At 39.3% G+C, this 22,701-nt stretch overlaps 1 protein-coding gene across 2 annotated transcripts; it reads right to left on the reverse strand.

The window, feature by feature from the left end:
- Positions 1 to 13,009: 13,009 nt before the first annotated feature.
- Positions 13,010 to 22,186, reverse strand: gmppaa (GDP-mannose pyrophosphorylase Aa). Of its 2 annotated transcripts, XM_061236664.1 has the most exons (14): positions 22,109 to 22,186; positions 21,696 to 21,807; positions 21,273 to 21,370; positions 20,905 to 21,008; positions 20,315 to 20,507; positions 19,796 to 19,855; positions 19,541 to 19,671; positions 19,385 to 19,399; positions 16,681 to 16,815; positions 16,440 to 16,537; positions 15,223 to 15,269; positions 15,045 to 15,137; positions 14,473 to 14,641; positions 13,010 to 14,123 (listed from the first exon to the last, which is right to left on the reverse strand). In XM_061236664.1, exons 1-14 carry the CDS (start codon positions 22,136 to 22,138, stop codon positions 14,023 to 14,025), a joined length of 1,386 nt encoding a protein of 461 aa, XP_061092648.1. In that variant the 5' UTR covers positions 22,139 to 22,186; the 3' UTR covers positions 13,010 to 14,022. The 2 variants fall into 2 exon arrangements, with proteins under 2 accessions (XP_061092648.1, XP_061092650.1); XM_061236666.1 differs by lacking the exon at positions 19,385 to 19,399.
- Positions 22,187 to 22,701: the final 515 nt, after the last annotated feature.

Here is a 22,701-nt window from a genome sequence, read left to right on the forward strand (position 1 = left end):
TGATTTAGCACCAATGGTTTTTCACCAAAGTTGTGTGTCCTAGATTACATGGGTAATTGGTATACATAGGGTGCAATTGTCAATCAAATTGGGAGAAAAAGAGAAAAATCTGAAATAAATTTATGTAAACAAATATTCATAAAAACTGTGTATATTCACCCAAAAGCAAACCCTGCCACTGCCACGACCACTATATTCGATGACAGTTAATTTCACCTGAAGCATTTTAATCATGTGCTTCCAAAAAAACTAAAAAGTATTTGCCAAACTTTTATCAATATATAACTTGTTCAACCAGACAAGAATTCTGCTATTGTACAGTTAAGGCACCATAGAAATCAATCCCCTTGGCTCCTTTATGTTCTGCCAACCATAACTGTGTGCTTTTTCTCCCTACATATAAAACTGACCTAAAGAGAGAAAAAATCCAGACCAAAGAGGGTAAAATCTGGTCTGAGGAATCCACTGCTTGTCTTCAGGGCTGCTTTGACTTCACCGACTGGGAGATGTTCAAAAACTCTTGCAAGGACATTGATGGATTCACTGATGTAATCTCTTCTTATGTTACTTTTTCTGTGAGTATGATTATTCCTACCAAAAAGATTAAGGTTCACCCAAATAATAAACCTTGGCTGTCTAAAGCAGTTAAGTCAAGTCTACAGAAGAAGAAGCTGTTCTTCAGTGAAGGAGGAGCTTCTGAAATCGATGTAGCCAAAAGGGAGGAGAAAGTGGAAATCCTAAGGGCTGAACAAAAGTATAAACTAAAGTAGAGAGCAAACTGGCTGAGAGGAACCATGCCTCAGCTTGTCTGGCATGAAAACAATCACAGGCATACAGCAAATCAAAACAGAACCAACATTACTATGGATGGCTTTAGGCCAAATAGCTAATTTGCCAATGGTCTTAATAAATGATCAGTTTGAATTTAGAGATGGGACTTAAATGTAAACTAAAAGATAATCAGTGCTTTGGCCTGGAGCAGAGAGAAGTTGAAGAGTCCTTCCTTTCTCAAAAGATAAATAAGAGCCCTGGTCCTGACAATATCAGTGGCCAAATGACTGACGTCCTGTGGAAGGCAATTAAGTTCTGTCTTCTATGATATTTTGAATGTCTGTGAACTTACAGAGTGTACCTAACCTGTGGAAGCAGGCTGTGATTACTCCTGCTCATATAAAGGCCGCAGCCCCAAAGCTTTTAATGACTTTCGGCTGGTCGCCCTCACTCCTCTTGTAATGAAAACCTTTGAAAAGCTTGTGAAGACAGAGTTTGCAAGGGAAACCAAGCATGCACTCGACCCAATACAATTTGCCTATAGGGTACACAGAGGAGTTGAGGATGCTACAGTGACTCTACTTAACCTTTTGTTTGAACACCGAGGGAATAAAACTCAAGCTAGATTGTTATTTATTGACTTTTTCTCAGCCTTTAATACCATCCAACCCCATATTTTAGCCATGAGGCTGACAGAGCATTTTGAGTTGAGTCACAATCTGCAGGGTTGGATATTGGATTTTTTGACAAGCAGAACACAAAGAGTGAAAGTAAACGGCATTTTATCAGATTCGTTATGTTCTTCTACTGGCTCACCCCAAGGCTGTGTTCTCTCACCTTTACTTTATATCCTGTACACAAACGTGCCAAAGTCAGCATGCGAACAGGGTTATATTGAAATTTGCAGATGATCATCATTATGAGTCTGCTACAGGACAATGAATCCAGCCATGGCCCACTGGGTGTGACGAATCCTTCTTGGAGCTAAACATGATCATATATTTCAGAACCCATGCTTCAATGTATGATACTATGATCATTAAAGACCAGGCTGTGGATTGCGTAGAAAGCTACAAGTATCTTGGAACAGTCACTGACTCTAAATTGACCTTCGAGAAGAATTCTGCAGCAATGTATAAAAAGGGACATCAGCATTTGTTTTGTCTGAGAACTCACATTTTTACATTGATAAAACCATCATGATTATTTCAATCTTGTCTTTTTCCCGTGTGTCATAGTGTGCTAACCTGTCTGCGAAACAAAAATTCTCTAACCCAAATTGTCAAGTGGCCTAGTAAGCTTATAGGTGTGTCTCAACTAAACCTATCAGTTCTTTACTCCACACAGCTGCGAATTTCAGATCCTTCAGCTTTATTCTCTATAAATATCCAATAGGGATACAATATTAACAAGTAATCACATCGTTGTGAGATTAGGCTATCCATACAGTATGTATAAAATCCAACCAGACCTCAATAAATATATTTTGGAAAAAATTCTACCTGGATAACTATAGATACAAAGTAACAATTTCTAATCACCATTTCATCCTTAAGCCATTTTGTCTTAATATAATGGGAGGAAACATTTGTCAGAGATTTGCTCAGTGAGTTTGCTCAAGGTAGTTCAAAGCTGAACACAAGCTCAAAGCTGGCTGAGTTTGACTTTATGTTCAGTCCTCTAATTTGGAACGTTTTTGCAAATGCAAATCATAAATGTCCAGTGATCATGAGCTCTCATGCTTTCTAAAAATCAATCTAAATTCAAATTCACTCATAGATGTGAAGGAAAATACACTTGATGAGGTCCCCTGAGAAATTGACAGATGATAAGCACTCATATTGACTTCTGCAGCTGAAGTATAAATTATGGCTGCAATATTTAGACCAGAGGCAAACAGAAACATCCAAAACAAAAACACCAATGACTGAGTGTGCATGCTATGGCTGATATTAGCTTTGAATATTATTACATTGTGTTACAAGAAAACCATTATTCATGCTTATCGCTAACTTCCTAATTAACTTTCATTCTCCACACCAGGCTAAAAATGACGTTTCCGGCAAGGAGATTGCTTTTCTATTGTCACCTTGTCATAGGGTTGTAAAAGTAATTAGGTTAATTTCCTCTTGTTCTGGAAGCTTATTACATTTCTATGAGTCTGTTTGTTTTTAATCATTTACAACCAAAACTAATTAATTTAATGACAAAAATGTTTGTTCAAATGCTGTGTTTTTGCAGTGAACCACAATTCCGCTGAAAAATCTGAATGAATCAATCAGAGACATAGGCAAAAAATTAGGTATGTCAAAATCAACTGTTTGGTACATTGTTAAGAAGCTAGAAAGCACTAGTGGGCTTAGTAAGGGGGAAATGACCTGCTAGGCCACAGATGACAGAATAATCATTGAAATGGTGAAGAAAAATCCCTTTGTAACTGTTCAACAGATCAAGCTCACCCTCCAGGATGTAGGTGTCGATGTGTCAAAGACAACCATCAAGAGAAGACTACGTCAGCATATCATCACAGGGTTCACCACAAGATGCAATCCCCTGGCAAGCCTCAAGAATAGAATGGCCAGGTTACAGTTTGCAAAACAGGAACAGATGAAGATCACCCTGTACCAGATTGATGGAAAGAGGAAATTGTGGTGAGAAAAAGGAACGAGAGAACCCAGTTAGCACTTGGTAGTGCTGCTAAGTGTGATCTGGTCTCCCTCCAGTGTCTTCAGAATTGGCACCAATACAACATCTCTTCTTAAGCCACTGTCCCTCTGACCAGTTGTTCTACGAACTACTGAATCACTGCTTAGAAGGGCTGATCTCAAAATATTTTATAACACATTTTTTTTATTGCAATTTTCATTCAACATGTGGCTACATCTCCCCAAGCGTAATATGAATTACGATATTCAGAAAAAAATTAATATTTTACACAGTTTGGGATGTCGGATGAACAAGCAATTCAGGCTATCTAGGCTAATTCAAGACATCTAGGCTTGTGTAGAGAATATTTAGCACTGCATCAAGCTTGGTCTTTAACACCCTAAGGGTATTAGTTTCTAATGCAGTAAAAGATTTGCCATAATTATGTAATAACATGAAAAAACCTGTCCTGGCGTGAAATGTATCAATAAAATGTGTATTTTTTTGCGGCTGATTAAATTAGTATCAGTTGAAACTCAAGCGCTCACCTGGAGCAGCCAAACTTGGAGCAGCCATAATTACCCCACCACTCCGAGTTCTGGCTCTGAACTTTGTAAATGAGATTAAGATGATTTATATTGCAAGCTGCCATGAACAGTTAGCTTTTCATTGAGGCCAGGTTTTCATTGTCATAATCCAGGGGTGTCAACAAGTGTAGAGAAAAGTCTGAATCTGCATGTTTAATAACAATTAACACAGAACCTGACATAAATTGAATCCATATTGGTTTAATATAATAATTTAGTATATTTTAACAGTGGCAATATGAAATCTCAGACTTTGTTAATCATTCTAACTTTTACTGATAATTTTATGAATGTCATTAAATGAACATATGAGGAGGGATATACAGGTTCTTACAGAAAGTAAAGGTAATGATGAACACATGGCAGGATATTATTTTTTTGTTACAGAGATCTGTGTACAACACTCACCCTTGAAAATCAATACTTTAAGGTATAAAGAGGATTTTTATGCCATCACAGTGGCTTTCATCTGTTTTAACACTGAAATGGGACATGGACATATAGGTATAGGTGTTATTTCTTAATTAAACAACTAATTATTCAACAAAAACAAAACAACAGAATACAAGAAATGAAAAAGAAAGAAAATTAAAAGTGAAGGAGAGCAAATGCAGAATAAAAAGCCATGGCAAGTTGCACAGAAATGATACAATATATAAAATAAAAACACTCTTCCACATAATGGGAAAACATTGAAACCATTTAAAATTTAGTCTTACCAAATTTATTACAGTGTCATACTGGCAATATCTTGTTATTCATTCAAAATTAGTGCATAATAAGCTGTATTTTGACATTCCTTCCTCTCCTGTATACACTGGTGATATTTTAATATACGCCGCATCCGTCATCTCCTGACGGAGAAAGCCACCCAGCTCCTAGTCCAGGCGCTCGTCATTTCCCGCCTGGATTACTGCAACTCCCTCCTAGCCGGTCTCCCAGCGTGCGCCATCAAGCCCCTCCAGCTGGTCCAGAATGCTGCAGCCCGCTTGATCACCAGTCAGCCCAGGTCGGCTCATGTCACCCCGCTTCTCATTGGCCTCCACTGGCTTCCTATTGCCGCACGCATCCGATTCAAGGCCCTAGTGTTGGCATTTCAGGCTGCTAAGGGGACTGCCCCACATTACATACAATCCCTGATCACTCCCTACTCCCCAGCTAGACCACTCCGGTCTGCCAGCTCTGGTCGCCTTACGGTTCCCTCTCTACGGGCACCTGGCGGTCGAGCTGCACGTTCACGCCTGTTTTCCGTTCTGGTTCCGCAGTGGTGGAATGACCTGCCTACCACTGTCAGGACAGCAGAATCCCTCCCCCTATTTCGACGCAGACTCAAAACACACCTCTTCAAACTCTACCTTAGTCCCCCCTCCTGATTTACCCCGCCCCCCCCTTCTGATACCCCTATCCCTGTCTAACCCCCCCCCGCCCCCCCAAAAAAAAAAAAAAAAAAAAAAAAAAATTGCACGACTATATGTTTAGAACAGCAGTCCAGGTGTATTTTTCTAGTTCTGGATGTGATGCTTTGACTTGTGGTAGAACCTATGCACTTGTAAGTCGCTTTGGATTAAAAGCGTCTGCCAAATGACTAAAATGTAAATGTAAATGTAAAATGTGATGCCAGTTGGCTACGGACAGACCAAGTGTATACTGGAGCCATCCATTTTCAATGTTAGCTGGGTGTCTCACTTTATCAGCCGAGGTTGGCTTGATGTGTCAAAGGCTTAACGGTGCTTTGGCTGCCTTCCAGTCAAGTCCCTAGATTGAATGTGGAAATGAATCCCAGAGCATGTATTTATTTGGACATATCAACTACATATCATCAAAATATCAACCACATACAGTAGCAACCAAATGACCTTCACAGCGCATACTGTATTAATGCTTGTCCTTCTCAGTGTCCAACTTATATGGAAAGCAGGGCTGTTGGAAGAATGCTGAGATTTATGCTCAAATATGCCATGCAATGGTGACAGGACTGAGATAAATTCTATGAGAGTCGGTTTTGTCCCTGAACCTTTCAGTGGGGACAGCGTGATGTCACTTCCTATCGGAGAGCTCATAAATCAGTCCCCGGGGCCTCTGCTTGGCATGACTGGCTTACTGCACACCTGTCAGCTCAGGTAGAAACACTGCAGGACCGTCCCTGCTCACTGTCTCTGTATGGCACTCTCCTGACTGCACATGCTCAGTGGGAACAGGATGGATCCAGCACTGCACTATAGTCCTTTTTCCATCAAATAATTCTATCGCTACAGAAGGTTATTGCGACAACGCTAATGGGAGGACAAGTTAATTTGACATATGATGCACTAGACTCATTTGTTCGCTAGAGGTGGATTACAGTAGATCTAATTCGATTTAGTTCAATGAAAAACGTAGCGATCAAAGGGTGGATGTCGCAATGGAAACAAGTCGCTCTTCATTGGAATTCTGCTAGTTGTGTGAGACAGGTAGCCTGACAACTTTAGATAGCTTCAGAGAGCCTAGATAAAGATGTCTCAAACTCTAAGTAATTGGGCACAAGCAGATACGCTATTTCTGTGTTCATTCGTCAGTGAAAAGGTGTATAGATATAGCCTACCCTCATGTACAGCACAGTTAATACATTGTTAGTGGTTTAGCTAGAAATCATTACTTTAACTTATCATTAGATCTAATAAGTTATACTTCTATGAATAGGACCGCTTCATAATGTTACTAAATGATTTCAGTACGATTGAAGCACATCAGCAGGGTATTATTATATTGAGTTAATGCACTACCACCATATTCTATGAATGGAAAACCATTCTGAGGAATCTTGAATCACTACAAAGTTATAGCAATACAGGCACTAAGGGGCTTGTGAGCATTCATTTAAGGTCAGTAAAATAAAACCCAGGGAAAGCTTTTGACTGCCAGTCACAACATTTGGGCCTCATGCAAGATCTTACATGAATTTTTCTTGGCTTGGAACAACATTTCGGAATGGTCCCAACCGGTTGTATGAATCATGCAAACAACTCATTCCATTCATTTCCTATGGAGAGGTTTCAGCGCTACTTGCCTGGGACACAACAAACTAGACGCTGCAGATCAAATATTATTATTATTATTATTATTTATTGCCTGAAATGTTTTTAAAAACGTATTTTAGTGAACTGTTTAAGAGAAAGTTTATCAACGGACCAGCAAATTATTACATATGTTTTGCCAAAGGTAGACGTCCCTTGTTCTTTTTAATCCCATTGGCCATCTATCAGACAGAACCCACCTACAATACCATATATAGGCTACTGTATTACAATGGACATCTTCATTTCGGACAATTGCCTAAAGTTAGGTGCCTTTGTTAAATCTGACGTGGCACACTAGTATGAGCCCTTCATAAAAATTCATGATAAGAAATTTATGATAAGAATGCAAAAATGTTCTTGTATGAGGCCCATTATGGAGCCAGATTAGACTTTCTATTTCTAAACGGGAAAAAAAATTTGAAGTTGAAAATAAATTTGTAGTTGAAAGGTTGAAAGGTTGAAATAACTTGGTAAACCAAGATTACTTGAAAACATGTTGTGTTTGACCATATTCAAAATGATTTTGTATTCACTTTTCTTTGATGAAAAATCTGATTTTTGTTTTTTGTCATGCGCTTACAATGTTTTTTACACTCAATCAAGTCAAGTTTTGTCTCTTTTCTTGCGTGAAGGGCGGTGTTACCAGTGAATGATAGTTGCAGTGATATAAAATGGTTTCCTGCAGTCTCTACTGTATTGATCTGTAGAGCCTGGTCTGCCTTGCATAACACAAAGCTATGCACACAGGTGGGCTGGGTTGTCCATCTATTCTGTTTGGTCAGATGGCCTGCTTATGGTTTCTTGGAAGGGTCAAGACCTTTGACTGGACTGCTTTCTCCTTTTGTTATGTTGGCATTTGTTTTTATCTTTATTGCAGGGCAAAGACAAAACTGCTGGGCATTTATGAGATAACAGGGAAAACACAACCGCTGACCACCTCTGTGCCCTCATACCTATACTTATTGTGAATAAATGGCCCCAATTGCCACTTCACATTACCGTATGAATTTAAGGGCCTGCTTTAATCTCATCCAAGTGCTCTTTGTCCATAACATTAAATAACAAATTCTTTGTTTATGTAGACAATTAGGAAAAATACTTTGTTAATATAAACACTATGCTTAGTAATCAAACTGGCTGTGTTTTCTTTCTCCCAGCAAGGCACTAATTGAACAGAGTGTGGTGAGACTGAGAAGATGGAAGAAGGCGAGTTCCCATATGCCATGAATTCACATTCATTTATTTCAGCTCTCTGTGAGTTGTCCTGGGTCAGCGGACTAAAGAGGATATGCTTTAGGTTTTTCCCTTCCCCATATGGTCTAAGAAGGAATGTATCGGGTGCCTGAGGGAAGAACGAAACCAGAGACGTCCTTGGAAAGGGGACACTCATGCTCTGTATGGCAGATGAGATCCACAAAATCTGACTTCTCCAAAACATCCCGAGGCACCACAGATCCCTGCCATCAGTGTCAGGCTACACATAACTCTCATGGGTGCTTGCACAATGTGTTTGCTTTTGCTGAAGACAAACTCATAGTATCTGCTTAGATAGAGGCATTGCACAGTTTATATCAAAGGACTAAAATAGCTTTGCAATCCCCATGATTGGCTACCCTTAGCTGTTAATCACCAACTTGAGCCAAACAGAGAAAGTTTTGTGAGTCACAGATGATGCTTTCACTGATTGGGCCTCATTTATCAAACGTGAGCCAAACGAAATTCACCATAAATCCAGCAGAAATGCATTTCCACAGATAATGTGGGATTTATCAAAATTTGAACCATGGCCACACAATCACTTTGTTTGAGGCTTGTGACACCTCCTTCTGGTTCTCTGCAAGGACAGGGAAAATGTAGCTATAGGTATTATATTCCACATAACGACATCTCCTATGATTTTCCAATGTGTTCCTCCAGCCCAATGTATACTCCTTTAGTGAAGCCTGGAAGGCAGCAGTTTGTCGAAATAGTAAACTAATCGCGATGGGTTTAGCAAACTAGCTAGCTCAGTAACATAAATACAGATACATTTCATAAAAATACATTAAATAAAAGTTGCTAGCGAAGTAATAATATGTACACATAATCTATGGATGGCACTTAAACTTATGCCTTGCAGGCTTCACTGGAAGGAATATAAGTATGATATGCATACTTATTTAACCAGATTCATTCAAAAGTTAAAAATGGAAGTCTTGTAAGCTCATTTGGAGGGAGGGGAGGGATACATTATTTTGTTATTGAAATATCTTGGTACGAATCTTGTGCACGCGCCTTTATCAACATACACACATGGATACGAAAAAAGCTGTGTCTACACGCGTTTCATGACTCTGACGAAATTTGTTAGTTTGTTTCCGATCACACATACAGTTGCACACGGATTTCCGAAAATATTGATAAATGAGGCCAACTGTGTCTTAAGGTTGGAACTCGGATTAAACAGGCAATATAAAAATAGTCACTGTGACCATACCACAGTCATACATACTCGGAATAATGAGTATCACCAAAAAAACATGATGTTCAGCTTTCATTCTTTGTTCAGCTATGACGTGTTTGTCCTCATTTTGGTCTACTCCAGAAGCGCCCAAGATTCTGACTTGGAATGACCAAATTTACAGCCGTTCAAAACTGCCTACTTCCGAGATACCATAAAGCCCCATTTGTATAGACTGAATCAAGCAATGGCTACCCGTTTGTTTTTGTTTTATAATTTGCATGAAAGTGCTGTGAATGTTTCTTTAAAAAATATTTAAAAATAAAATAAAATACACACAAGCAGGGAACAGCACTTTGTTGGTGTAAATGACAGCGATCAGTAATGGATCCAAATTCTCTTGTTATGCCTGAGGCAGAAAACTTGTATGTATTTTGTTAGCATCATCCTTTTAGGGCAGCTGCTTATTTCCCTTTCTCCATAATATCCGAATATTCCCTGATGGCTGTAAATCAATTACGGCTTATCTTCCAAAATGATTTATAAAGCCATTCCCTTTCTTCAGCTCTGGAAAAAGTGTAACCTTAAGAACAAGCAGGATGAGCTGGTGTGTCTGGAATTCTACTGAATAAATCTGTTTCACATGGCTGCAAAATGCATTCCCACTCTAGGGCACAATAGCTCCTTTTAAAACTACAGATTGAAATGTGTCTTTGAGAGAGGGTTGCAGTGTGTCATTACAAAAATGTGTGTATTCTGCAGTGAGCTGTCTTCTTAGCACAGCACTTTTTAAAGGCACCATTAGTGCTTCAAAGAGAACGTAAAACCCAGTGAAAGTATTTAATTGGAAAAAAACACACATTCCAAAAGTAAGGCTTTGAGTAAGGCTTTCAAGGCATGAATTCTTCTGACATGGTTTGTGTACACTAATACTTTTAGGGCAAGGTCAATGTCAACCATTAATGGTGCTGATGGCCCAATTTTTCTTAGGTAGGAACAAAATCTACAAGTGGCCCCGACCTGTCATACAAATCATTTAAGTAACACATTCAAAAGGCTTCAGTGCATGGGCGGCCTGTAGCGTAGTGGTTAAGGTACATGACTGGGGCCTGCAAGGTCTGTGGTTTGATCGCCGGTGTAGGCACAATAAGATCCGCACAGCCGTTGGGCCCTTGAGCAAGGCCCTTAACCCTGCATTGCTCCAGGGGATTATTGTCTCCTGACTTTCAAAACTAGGTGTCAATTGTCAAGATTCAGCAACTGCATTGCTTATTTCTCGCCTCAAATGTTTTCAGAAATGTATTTTAGTGGAAGGGCTTTTTAGGAGGAATCAGATTATATTAGAGAAAGTTTATCAACAGTCCACCGTATTGTAGCGTTTGCCAAAACCAATGAACTGCAGTCTACCCAATCAGGTGCTGACTATATGGTAGACTACGTCCCCTGTTCTTGATCATATTGGCCATCTATCAGACGGAACCCACTAACAGTACCATATATGCTGTATTATAATAGACATCTTTCTGACATGCCGAGCATTACGCCCAATTTATAATTAAGGATTTTTATATGAAGTGCAAACAATACCACACAGAACAGGCCTTTGTGCCCTTAAAACTTGCTGTTAGAATAGCCATGGTTTTGTGCTCAAGTCAGCCAACCAATGTCACCGAGGACTGAACCGAGAAGTCAATGTCACATACTGGTCATTTCTCCACAGTAACATCACTCTGCCAGTATTACATTATTCATTCGAGCATCTTGACAGTTGTGAGTTTAAATCTTGCTTGGCTGTGAAATATTGATACAGCAAGGCTGTTTATCATTCAGAGATGGTCACATCAGGCCACAGGCCCCATGCAAGGCTCCACCAAAGATATACTGTCATGGGATAGTTCATACTGATATGCGGCTTAAAATATACTGCAAAATATTGCTGCTGCAGCAATACAATATTTTGCAGACATACAGTTGCTCCATACACAGTGGCTTCAGAACATATTCAGACCTTTACTTTTTTGTACACTGTATTTGTTGTAGATTTAATTTTAAATGGATAATGTTGCCTTTTTTGTCGATCACGCTACACTCAAAAACCCAAAATGACAAAGCGAACACGTTTTTAGAAATGCTTGCAAATCCATGAAAAATCTATCATTTACTTACTCAGACCATTTGTTGTGACCTCCACAATAAAATAGACGGAAGCCACTCGAGTAAAAGGCATATGACAGCCCGCTTGGAGTTTGTCAAACGGCATTTAACCCTCCTATTATGTTAAAAGGGTTCATGACCGCTTTTATGTTTGGGGTCAAATCGACCCCAAAAGTTTAAATAAATGCAAAATTATTGCAAAGTAAGCGTGTCGCCTTCTTATTGTCTCCCAAATGACTAGCCTTTTATCAATAAATATGAAAAATCTGTGAGAAATATCTCATTTCAAAATCAGAGCCTGAAGTACAGGAAGTGAAAAGTTTGGCACCTGTATGTGAAAGTACCACCAGAATCATCCACAATGAAATCTGAGATAAAATGGTTGCATATTTTACAACATTTTAAACAGTTACAGAGGGTCAAAATAAGCCCATACAACACATACAACGTTGGTACAGGACTTCTGAAAACAAAGCATTATATTTATTACATGTTTACATGTTCTCTCTGTCTCAGTCTCCCTCTATGTGGCAAACAATGGCGAACATCCCAGGAGTGCAGCATCTCCCTCCCAGGGCGAGACAACGTGAGACACATACAGTACTGTGCATAAGTCTGAGGCACCCTACACTTAATTATATATATGTTTATTTTTTTTGTGTGTTAGTATAAAAGAACACATTTGAGATTTCCAAATATTCATTTTCCAAAAGATTTAATTTTAAATCTTTAATTTTTGTATTTATGTATTTAATTTTTAAAAAAGCAACATATTACTGTAAGCAATTGACTACTTTTTATCAAGGTTGTCTGAGATCAGAAGCAAGGAGCCAACCGAAGTCTGCAGAAGAACTGTGGTTCTCCAACATGCTTGGAACAACCTCCCTGCTGATTGTCTTATAGAATTGCAGTACAGTGTTGGCTAACTCAGAGAAGTGATGCAGTTTTAATGTGGAATATTGATTTGATTCAGTTTTTAACTATTCTGCCAAATTGCTGAAATGCAATGTAAAATGTATAGTATGTTTATGTATGTTTGTATAATTTTTGAAAGAATCTTATCTGTACAGAATGTTATACAGGTGTATAAGACACAATTTCACAAAAGTATGACAAGGACTTCCAGAAAACAAGAAATAATAATATGTGAATTATTGGATAGCTTGACTACTAAATTTCCCTTTTTTTGTAGTGTATCACAGTGTCATCAATAAATAACCAGTTTATGCACACAGCTTTAATTTTAAAGTTCTGTACAAATATCTATACAATTGTTCTTGACGTGCCTCATGAAGGCTAACCAAACTTCTTCTTTTTTTTATTAGAAGAATACAAATCCATCCCATTAACTGTAATGGCATGACTGAATCATTTTATTTGCTTGCATTTGCTTTATTGTACATCATTTTTGGTGATCACTGAAATTATGTGCATGTTTGCATATGTGTGTGTACATCTATCCATCCATTATCTTAACCCGCTTATCCTGAACAGGGTCACAGGGGGGCTGGAGCCTATCCCAGCATACATTGGGTGAAAGGCAGGAATACACCCTGGACAGGTGACCAGTCCATCACAGGGCACACGTGTTGAGTGCATACAAACACAAAATAAAAAAACCATGACACCTTTTCTAACTTTATACAACATATGCATTACCTCATTCGTACTGGTTCAATTACCGGATGCAGTTTTGCTGTTACTGGTCAAATTTAAGTTGTGAATATACACCCACTGTCCATTTCACAGCAAAGCAGTTTTGGCTCCTCTGAAGTGATACTACACAACAATCACCATCATTATCCCTGAAAGTAGTACCATTCTTCTAAAAATACTTCATGAAAAATATACTACGAAAATATGTCAATTACAATCTGCCTTCGGACACTTAACATCAATAACCGCACATAAACACCCAAAACAGCTACATCAAGGGAGCGTTCATGTCAGCATTTCAGTAACTCACATTGACAATGAGTGCCATTTTCCATAACCATTCACAGGTTAATTGCAAAGCAATGGCATGATAACACGAGGGAAAAGCATCATGATTTTAAATGGGATTAAATGAGTCATTTCCACTGTCAGCCAAAAAGTGCTTCTAATGCAGTGCATCTGCGTGAGATCTCTCAATTTGAGTGAGGTCAACATCATGAAGAAATATTTCACATCCAAATGTGGGCCTATCTGGAATACAAAATTTAAAAAAGAAATGTCTAAACACCCGATAAATAATTACTTTATGTTATTTTACCCATTTACAAAAGTTATACTGAAATTAAATGCCAGGCCTTTTGAAAATTTTACTGCATCCTTCATTTGGGTCACAGTTAGAAAAAGACTAGCGTTTTAGTGTGCACAAAATGAACTAGAGTATTATCTGATTTTTGAAACTTCGGTTAAGGTCCTTGTGTGGGAGGACAATGGAGTTGAGGATAATCACTTCTGAAGGTATATTCACATTACAACCTGAAAAATAAGAAAATGGTTTTGTTAATGGGTAACTTTCAGGAGTTTTTCCATATGCTTTACACCACATCTTTAAGCCTTCTTTCCTGCATAACCAGTTTATGCACACAGCTTTAATTTTACAGTTCTGTACAAATATCTATACAATTGTTCTTGATGTGCCACCATACACAATATTCTCTGTCAAATATAAAAGCTGTTTTGGTCAACAACAATCAACAACATACACTAACTGAGACACTAAAACAAACAAAAAAACTCAAAGAAATTAAGTTAAGTTATTATTAAGTCATCCCTTTATAATTATATATAATTTATGTATTTACGTATTAGAAGAAAATACACTAACCTAAAATGGTTATAGAAGGGGTCAGCTTTCCGTCACGGAACAATGTCTCGCTGTCGATTTTGGCATAGGGATCATTAGGGTTGGGGTCACTGGGGGTCCCCTCCACTCTTGCCCACTTGCCGATTGTACTGTCCCATCCCACAATGCTGTTCAACACACAACTGTGATCCTAAAATCAAGAACAGAATTTTTCCAGATATAAACACTGCATTTACCATTTCAGAATTCCCAGTCATCAAAAAAACTGATAAACATGTTGGCCAATACATTAGGCAGCAGAACTGAAATGGTTAAGTTTGAAATTAAATGCTTCCTAAAGCTACCAGCTCTACTCAGGCTATTAAAGAGAACGTCTTTCCACAGCAATCTGATGAACGATCATCTTAGAATGACTGAAATCCTTCTATTTTCCAAGTGAGACAATTTAGTTATGTTGTAAATTCTGGTGTTCCTCCAAAAAAAGGAAGAAACAAACTAATTTAATCTGGCATGTGAAATTAATAGTGGAAATCAATTTTGACACAGTAAGTCCCATGAGTGATGCTAAGAGGTTGTGACGGTACATGGCTTGCCTGTAGCGTGGCTCCATGAAGGATAATGGATTCTCTCACCCGGACACCAGCACCGATTGTCACCCCTGTGCCAATGGAGACGTTGGGACCCAACTGCAAAAACAATTAGGCAGTGAGTCTGCCTTGTAGTATTGATTCACAACTATAATGTTACATATTAATTTCTCCAACTACTTACCACGGCTGTAGGATCAATATTGGCTGTTGGATGAATGTATACATTCCCTAGGAAGAGAACATATTATTGTAACCACAACAATGTTTTCATGTACATCATTATCAAAGACAAGGGAACATATCCCTACACACTGTACTGAGACTTTTTTTTGTATACCAGCATATCCTTACAAATGGATTAATTCAGTTTTTTTTTTTTTATCCCAAGCAGAATAATGACCCCTTATATTATATGGTGTGTAAGTGTTCTGTTTAATCAGTACCAAGTCAAAAAGAGAATGTTCAAAATTATGATTATGATTCTGGCAACGTAACTGTATATTTGAGCACCGTATACGTTTTGGGCAGTTTCGGCCTGCAATAGGAAATTTCAAATTCAGTCTGAGATTGGGAAACTTGAGTAGAAATATCATGGGCAATATAGCACATACATTTAGTGAGCATTTTATTAAGGATTTACTAGACTTATTAAGTCTTCTGCTGCTGCAGCCTATCCACTTAGAGGTTTGGTGCGTTGTGTGGTCAGAGATGCTCTTCTGCATACCACCGTTGTAATTGTGTGGTTATTTGTGTTACTGTCACCATCCTACCAGCTTGGCTCAGTCTGGCCCTTCTCCACAATGTGTTTCTGCCTGCAGAACTGCTGCTCACTGGATGTTTTTTGTTTTTGGCACCATTCTCCGCAAACTCTAGAGACTGTTGAGCATGTCAAACCACCCTGCCTGGCACCAACAATCATTCCACAGTCAAAGTCACTTGGATCACATTTCTTCCCCACACTGGTCTTCCTCAGTTTGCCATAGTCGATTTCACCAGTTGTTTTTTTTTCTTGTCAATAATGAACCAAACTGTTGACTTTGGCATGCCCATGGATTTAGCAATGTTCCGGATTGATTGATTTTCATTATGACAGGCCAGCTTAATTTGCATCATCACTGCCATCTTCCTCATGTTGTCACACCCCAACAACAATCTCCAAAGGCAGTTACAAAGTCTAGAATCAAGACTAGGCATCAACAGCTCTCTTCTACGTTTGCTAACGATTCATTCGATATGGATGAAAATGCCTTCAAATTAAAGCTGACAGTCTGCACTTCAACCTCATTGTCATTGTATCTGTTCAAACTCAAAGTGATAGAGTACAGAACAATACAGAATTGTTACTGCTTGTTTTATATTGGCCATCTATACACTCATCCCTACATACTAAATAATTACCACTTATTTTTGGCCCTCCATCTTCATTTGTGGCCAGTCTTTCCGGATGAGTCTTGTGGTACTGGTTCAGGTACAAGCGACTGGCATATATTGCTGATCTGTTAAAACATCCAAGATCACAGTTACTCGATACCCGAGGTTCAAGCCTTATAGTGAGCTGAAGACAAAAGCCTGTACAGAAGCTAAAGGAGAGACTGGCTGGAGAGAGAGGAGGGGATGTGTGTGGGAGATGTACGCTCACCCGGCCGACTTGATCTGGCTCCAGAAGCGATGGGTTTTGTAGACGTAGAGCTTGCCTTGGCCAGCCAGCGCTGTGAAAATGTCCTGTTCTAGCCGGATCACCTCCGCCCGCTGCCAGCCGTTGGTCTGCTCCTCTCTGTGTGCGGAGGAGAGAGATGTCACGACTCCACTCAACCCAACAACACATCGAGCCCAAGCTTTTCAATACAAAACCGTAAACACCGTGCAGCGTGAAGATGCCCTATCGTAGAATTTAAGCAGGGATTTCCAAACACTGTCCTGGAGCCCCCTAATATTAACACATTTGGCATGTAATGAATATTAGGGGCTTTTAGTAGACTTTTTCAATTGATAACTGATAGACAGAGAGGAACATAAAAGCTTTAAATGTGGACACCTCGCACTAAAATAAACCACGTATGAAGGCTCATGTAAAGTCTCCACTGTCCCTCTTTAGATATCCGCCTCAGTCAGTCTAAAACACCAAATGTTGGATTGTTTGACTAATTTTACACTTTTGCAAATTGTTCTGTATGAGAGTCTACTGTGAATGTAATGTAATAGAGAATTAAGAAATCATTGCTATGTCTAAACTACACAAATTTCTGCATAATATACACATGTTTAAAACTGTGATGCCCTAATTGATCATGTGTTAGACCGGAAGGCCAGCATAGACAAGGAAGCCCCAATACTCAGTTTGGGAAGCTCTGCTTTATGCCCTGCTTAAGGTGAATCCATTTAGTGATGGAATGTGCATTTCCTTGTACAGCTTTCTTGCCATTTTAACAGTTTATAATAGTCAGCTGTGAAAGGGGCTTAACGTGGCATTTATATAGCACCTTTATTCAAAGTGCTGTACAATTGATGCTTCTCATTCACCCATTCATACGCACGCTTACACACCAATGACGATTGACTGCCATGCAAGGCACCAACCAGCTCGTCAGGAGCATTTGGGGGTTAGGTGTCTTGCTCAGGGACACTTGGACACGCCCAGGGCGGAATCAAACCGGCAACCCTCCGACTGCTCTTACCGCCTGAGCCAATGCTGCCCTGGTGTATGCTTCAGAAATTCATACCAAGTGGTCAACAAGATGCTCCACTCCCACTAGGCTATTTTCCACTAGGGGCCATAAGCACAGGAATTCAGAATGCCGCCATCTTTCCATTACATGAATGGCCGCAGTGCTGACATTAAACTACACCCCACTCAAAAGCAAGGTGAATATATGGAAACCCACTAAGACTAAGAAACGCAATAGCTAGTTCGCTTAGTCGATTTGGAGATAAGGATAAAACATGAATTTTTAAGTTATACTGTATATTTGCAAAGGTATGTAATGTGTTATTCCGATATACAGGTAGCTAGCCATTTCGCCAGAAAAGCATGCCGTGGTCATGTTGACTTGCTAGCTGATTACCATGCCAATGCTCATACTACCCCTCTCAGAGGCACAGTACGTTTTTAATTTGCAACAATGACATACTCACAGTTGTTTACTAAGCTGTCACCTAAACAAGTAAAATTTATGAATTATGCTTATAGCTAAAGACTTTAACTAACCAGAATGGGTATAGGATATGTACAAATAAATAATCTTCATACAAGCTTTTTCTTTTACTAAAACAAGCAATGAACGAAATTTAACAAATGTGTACCTATCTATTCATCAATACCAATCCACCCAGTCAGATAAAGATACATCATTGCTTCAGCATCCCTGAACTGAATCAGTCTGTCTTTAGCCATATGCTACTTCAGTAACAAGCTTCTTTCAGCTGTACTGGCCAGCTGTCTAAAGTTACTGGAAATTATCGTGAAAAAATGGCAACGACTGAATACCTGGATTCTGACTAAAAATGTCCACCCTTTGAATTTTACTCAGGGGCATCATCATCATCATCATCATCATCATCTGGGCTTAAAAACCCAACCATATGCCTGATTACTGTCGGATCCTGCAGACCTATCTGCGTAATGCTCCACCCACACCAAACTGATTACTGATCAGCTGATAAGATCCTGCACCAACACTGGCATATCAAGATGTTCCGCCAACTTTGAGCCATCTGCCAACAGTATTATATGCAAATTGCTCCATTTTACATTTTCCCTGTAATTCAGCATTTGTTCTCTTGTAGATGGAAAAAGAATGCTTGGAAAATGAAGAGGTAAGAAAATGTTATGTTTGGAGAGCATATACAATATTTAGGTTCAGGAGATGTTCTTTTGTCAAACTGTGCACATATGGACTGTATCTATGCGGGGCAAGTAGCAATAAGAGATTTAATTTATTTAGTATGATTAACTAGCAAATCAATAATCAAAATAAACTGAAAAGTAATCACTAAACTGCCTGATGCTGTAGCATTCTATTTTCCATTTGGAAAATGTGTGTAGACTAATCTTTAACCAGTCTGACACCCCTGCCTTAAAATATTTGGCAACAGTCTGAGAAAATGACTAGTTACTGAAACTAATCACATGAACAAACTAACAGCAGCTTTGAAAAGTCAGACTGTATTCTCTCCCAAAAGAGAAGTACATACTTTTCTTTTGTGCTGCACATTTGTGCCCACGCGCCATGCTCTAAAACAGTGCCACTATTTAAAGACACAAAAGACAAACTACAGGGCCTATTTACAGGGCAGTGTGGTTTTACATCTACCCACAGCATGGAACCTTTTGCGTGCAGACTTACCCCTCGTAGGGATATCTGGTGATGGGGAACAGGAAACAGAATGATGGCAGGAAAGCGGGAGGAAAAAAGAGAAATGAATAGAACTGAGGGGCAGCATATGGTCAAATAAACATGCATTCCCACACAGAGACTCCCTGCAGGAGTCCACCCACTCACAGAAGCATGTCTTGCTGGTTCTTTTGGAACACCATCCCAATGTGCTGGAAGATTTCTGGTGTGAACAGGTAAATCCCACAGTTGATTATATCACTGACGAATGTGCTTGGCTTTTCCACGTAATGCAGCACCTGAAAAACACAAAATAGATTTAATTTTGTGATTTCTGTAACAAGCTATTACAGAAATATTCTGTAATACATGTAGTCTATTCAAAGAGCAAGAATGTGAACACAAACAAGAAAGTTATGGTACCTCATTTGTTTGCTGGTTTTCCACGATGCAGCCGTAATTCATGGACTGCTTCCGGTTAGCCTAAATATTGATATAAAAAAATAATTTGCAGTGCTAAACAGAGGGACTCATTTCAGGTGCAAAGAATCATTTCAGGAAAACAGTCTCACAATTTAAAGTATAGCAACAGAGGTCTGCCGAAGTCCACTGCAGCAATACTAATCAGCCCCCAGATGTAACTAGCCATATCATTGGTTACCCTTTAGCTGTGCCCAGCCCTGAATGGCCACCCCCCAGCTTAGTCTGACCCTTATCAGCCACCTCCCATGATCAGTCACAACAAACTGCAGCTGACTCCTAAAGGTCATGCCAAAGCTGTGTCTAGAACCAACTGGTCACCCGCAGCTGCCCCTGGGCACAACTGACCACCCTCAGCTGCCCCTGGGCACAACTGACCACCCTCAGCTGCCCCTGGGCACAACTGACCACCCTCAGCAGGGTCACCTCTCGTATCCACTGACCCTGTGAGCATTAACTCACCGTTGTCCCGAGGATGACAAAGCTGTGTGGGTCCCCGTGTTCCTTCTGGAAGTCCAGCATGTCTGGCAGAGGAAACTCTGAACAAACATCTGCGTTCATGACGAAGAAAGCCTCTGGGCCTCCGGACAGGATCTGGTCTCGAAAATGGTAGAGGCCCCCTCCTGTGCCCAGAGCGGAGTACTCCTGAAGGTACCTACAAATCCAGTCAGGATGCAGTCCATTATATTGTATTATTGGACTGAGAGATACAATTTTACAGGGTGCTGCACAGCTATAATACATACATATAACACACATAATCTGTAAAGCAGTGATCTGGGTCTTACTTTAGTCATTCAGAATAGGTATACAGATAAAGTAACTCTTTGCAGTCTTATAATTAAATATTTTTTTAAAGATTGAAAGCTAAAGTAAAAGTAAGCTTTTCATAATTTCCCAACACCCCAAGATGTAGCATAGGTGGGATAAAAGCTTTGTCAACACAAAACCATTAAAACTCACAACCTTCCAGTTATTGTATTTGGGCAATTTGTTCCAGTGCTGCATTAGACAATTCAATACAAAATAATTCACAATAAACAGAAAGATACCTTATGGAGATTTTATATTCCTGCTGTGCACAGGATAAGAATCTTGTGAGCTCTTCATTTGGCTGGTAAAACCCAATAAGCAGAATTTCTTTCATATTCGGAACCTGAAGATAAAATAATTTTTAGAATGAAATATTGAGCTATGTGAGCGTACCCTGTGATATTTTACAAATGTGACACTTAGGTCACTTAGGTGACGAGGACATTCAGAAGTTCCATCAACTTGTAATCATGAAAATGCACTCACAAATTAAAATCATTTCATATTAATTGCGCAAGACCGTAATAGCTCCAAATGACAATACTGGTGTGACAGTGAATCTCCGTCATGCTTTTCGTTTTTCACCACATATTATAATTGAACTCGCCTTTGCACAGGCTTCAATGTGATGTTGAAGCATCGGTACTCCTGCCACTGGGAAGAGCGGCTTCGGCACCTCAAAGGACAGCGGTCGAAACCGTGTGCCTAACAAGGGAAGCATCATCAGTTCAAAGCATTAGCAAGCTAATCTCCATCAGCTACATGTAAAAAGCCGATGAATTCCAAGCATTAGAATAATCACAAAAATACACGAATGAATGAATGAATGAATGATTGAATGACTGAATGAATGAACTAACGAAATTAGCTAATAATGGTTAACTGGCAATAGCCTAAACTAGCAGCCACCATTCGCCGTCCCACAACTTGAGCAGCGCCACGTCATCATAACAGTTTCGCTGTGTACAGTATCAGGACGGGGAAACACTTTTGCTTAATTGCTTGATCTATTCGCATTTGTACGCTTTACCTTTTTGTGGGCCTCCGATGAGAATCACAGTTTTCAACATTGTTTTTACTGGTCCGTGGCAGGCTATGCACTGATGGTCTTTCGTGTTTTGCAGATTTTGCTGGGCTAATAGCTACATAATATGACGTAAGAAAAGAGCAAGACAAATAATGTGTTACATAGTTTATTTAACAGTTAGCTAGCTAAGTACGTTGCCGTTAGTGCGAACACAACGCTCCCGGGCTAACGCTTAACGTTATGTTAACTGCAATTCCAGTCTGTTTTTGACTTTCTATTTGTGCTTACTTGCTAAATCGACTTACCAAACGCACTCCTGTTTAAAGAATTTACAGAACCATCCTGTTTACATTAAATGTTTCTGTCAGTGATATAGCTACATATAATACCAACGAATGTGTAAATTACAAGATTACCTTGCTGCCGTCTTCCCGTTTCTCTTGCATCTGAAATGACAGCTTCGTGAAGCTGAGCCGCAGCTCCGTGAATCTGGGAATGCCATACACTCATGCTGGACTTCCGGTTCGCATTTATCAAAATAAAAGTTAGGTGCATCATGAATTAACAGTAATTTTGTCGATTTTCTTCTTTTAATGAATACAGTTGGATATAACTGTGAGGTAATTGCAGAGAATATAAGACTTATTTTTATAAAAACCTGTTTGCCATCGCTTGTTGCTGCATTTCATGTGTGGCCAAAACATGCATTGTTAGACACTGTCAGTTCCGCTGATTTGCACAGAACGATATATTGTTACCGGATGAAAGCGGGTATACATTTACTATATAGACCCATATCTTTAATAATATAGGCTACAGGCTTTTATGTGAAATCATGTTCCCAGTAATTGTTTCTGTATTTACAGTGTGATATGGGCATGCATTTCTGTAGACTGGGAATTGCCAACCAGCTCATTTGCATAGCACATAACTCAAAAACTATAAATTGTTACCAAATGAAAGTGGGTATACATTTCCTATATATACCCTTATATTTAGCAATGTACAG

This window comes from Conger conger, chromosome 3, assembly GCF_963514075.1.
Source record: "Conger conger chromosome 3, fConCon1.1, whole genome shotgun sequence".
Classification (NCBI taxonomy): Eukaryota; Metazoa; Chordata; class Actinopteri; order Anguilliformes; family Congridae; genus Conger; species Conger conger.

Coding starts and splice junctions, on each gene's coding strand:
- gmppaa (XM_061236664.1), bottom strand. CDS start 22,138: ATGCAAGAGAAACGGGAAGACGGCAGCAAG. Junction 21,009..21,272: donor ACATTGAAGCCTGTGCAAAG/GCGAGTTCAATT, acceptor TTTTATCTTCAG/GTTCCGAATATGAAAGAAAT. Junction 15,138..15,222: donor ATATTGATCCTACAGCCGTG/GTAAGTAGTTGG, acceptor TTGTTTTTGCAG/TTGGGTCCCAACGTCTCCAT.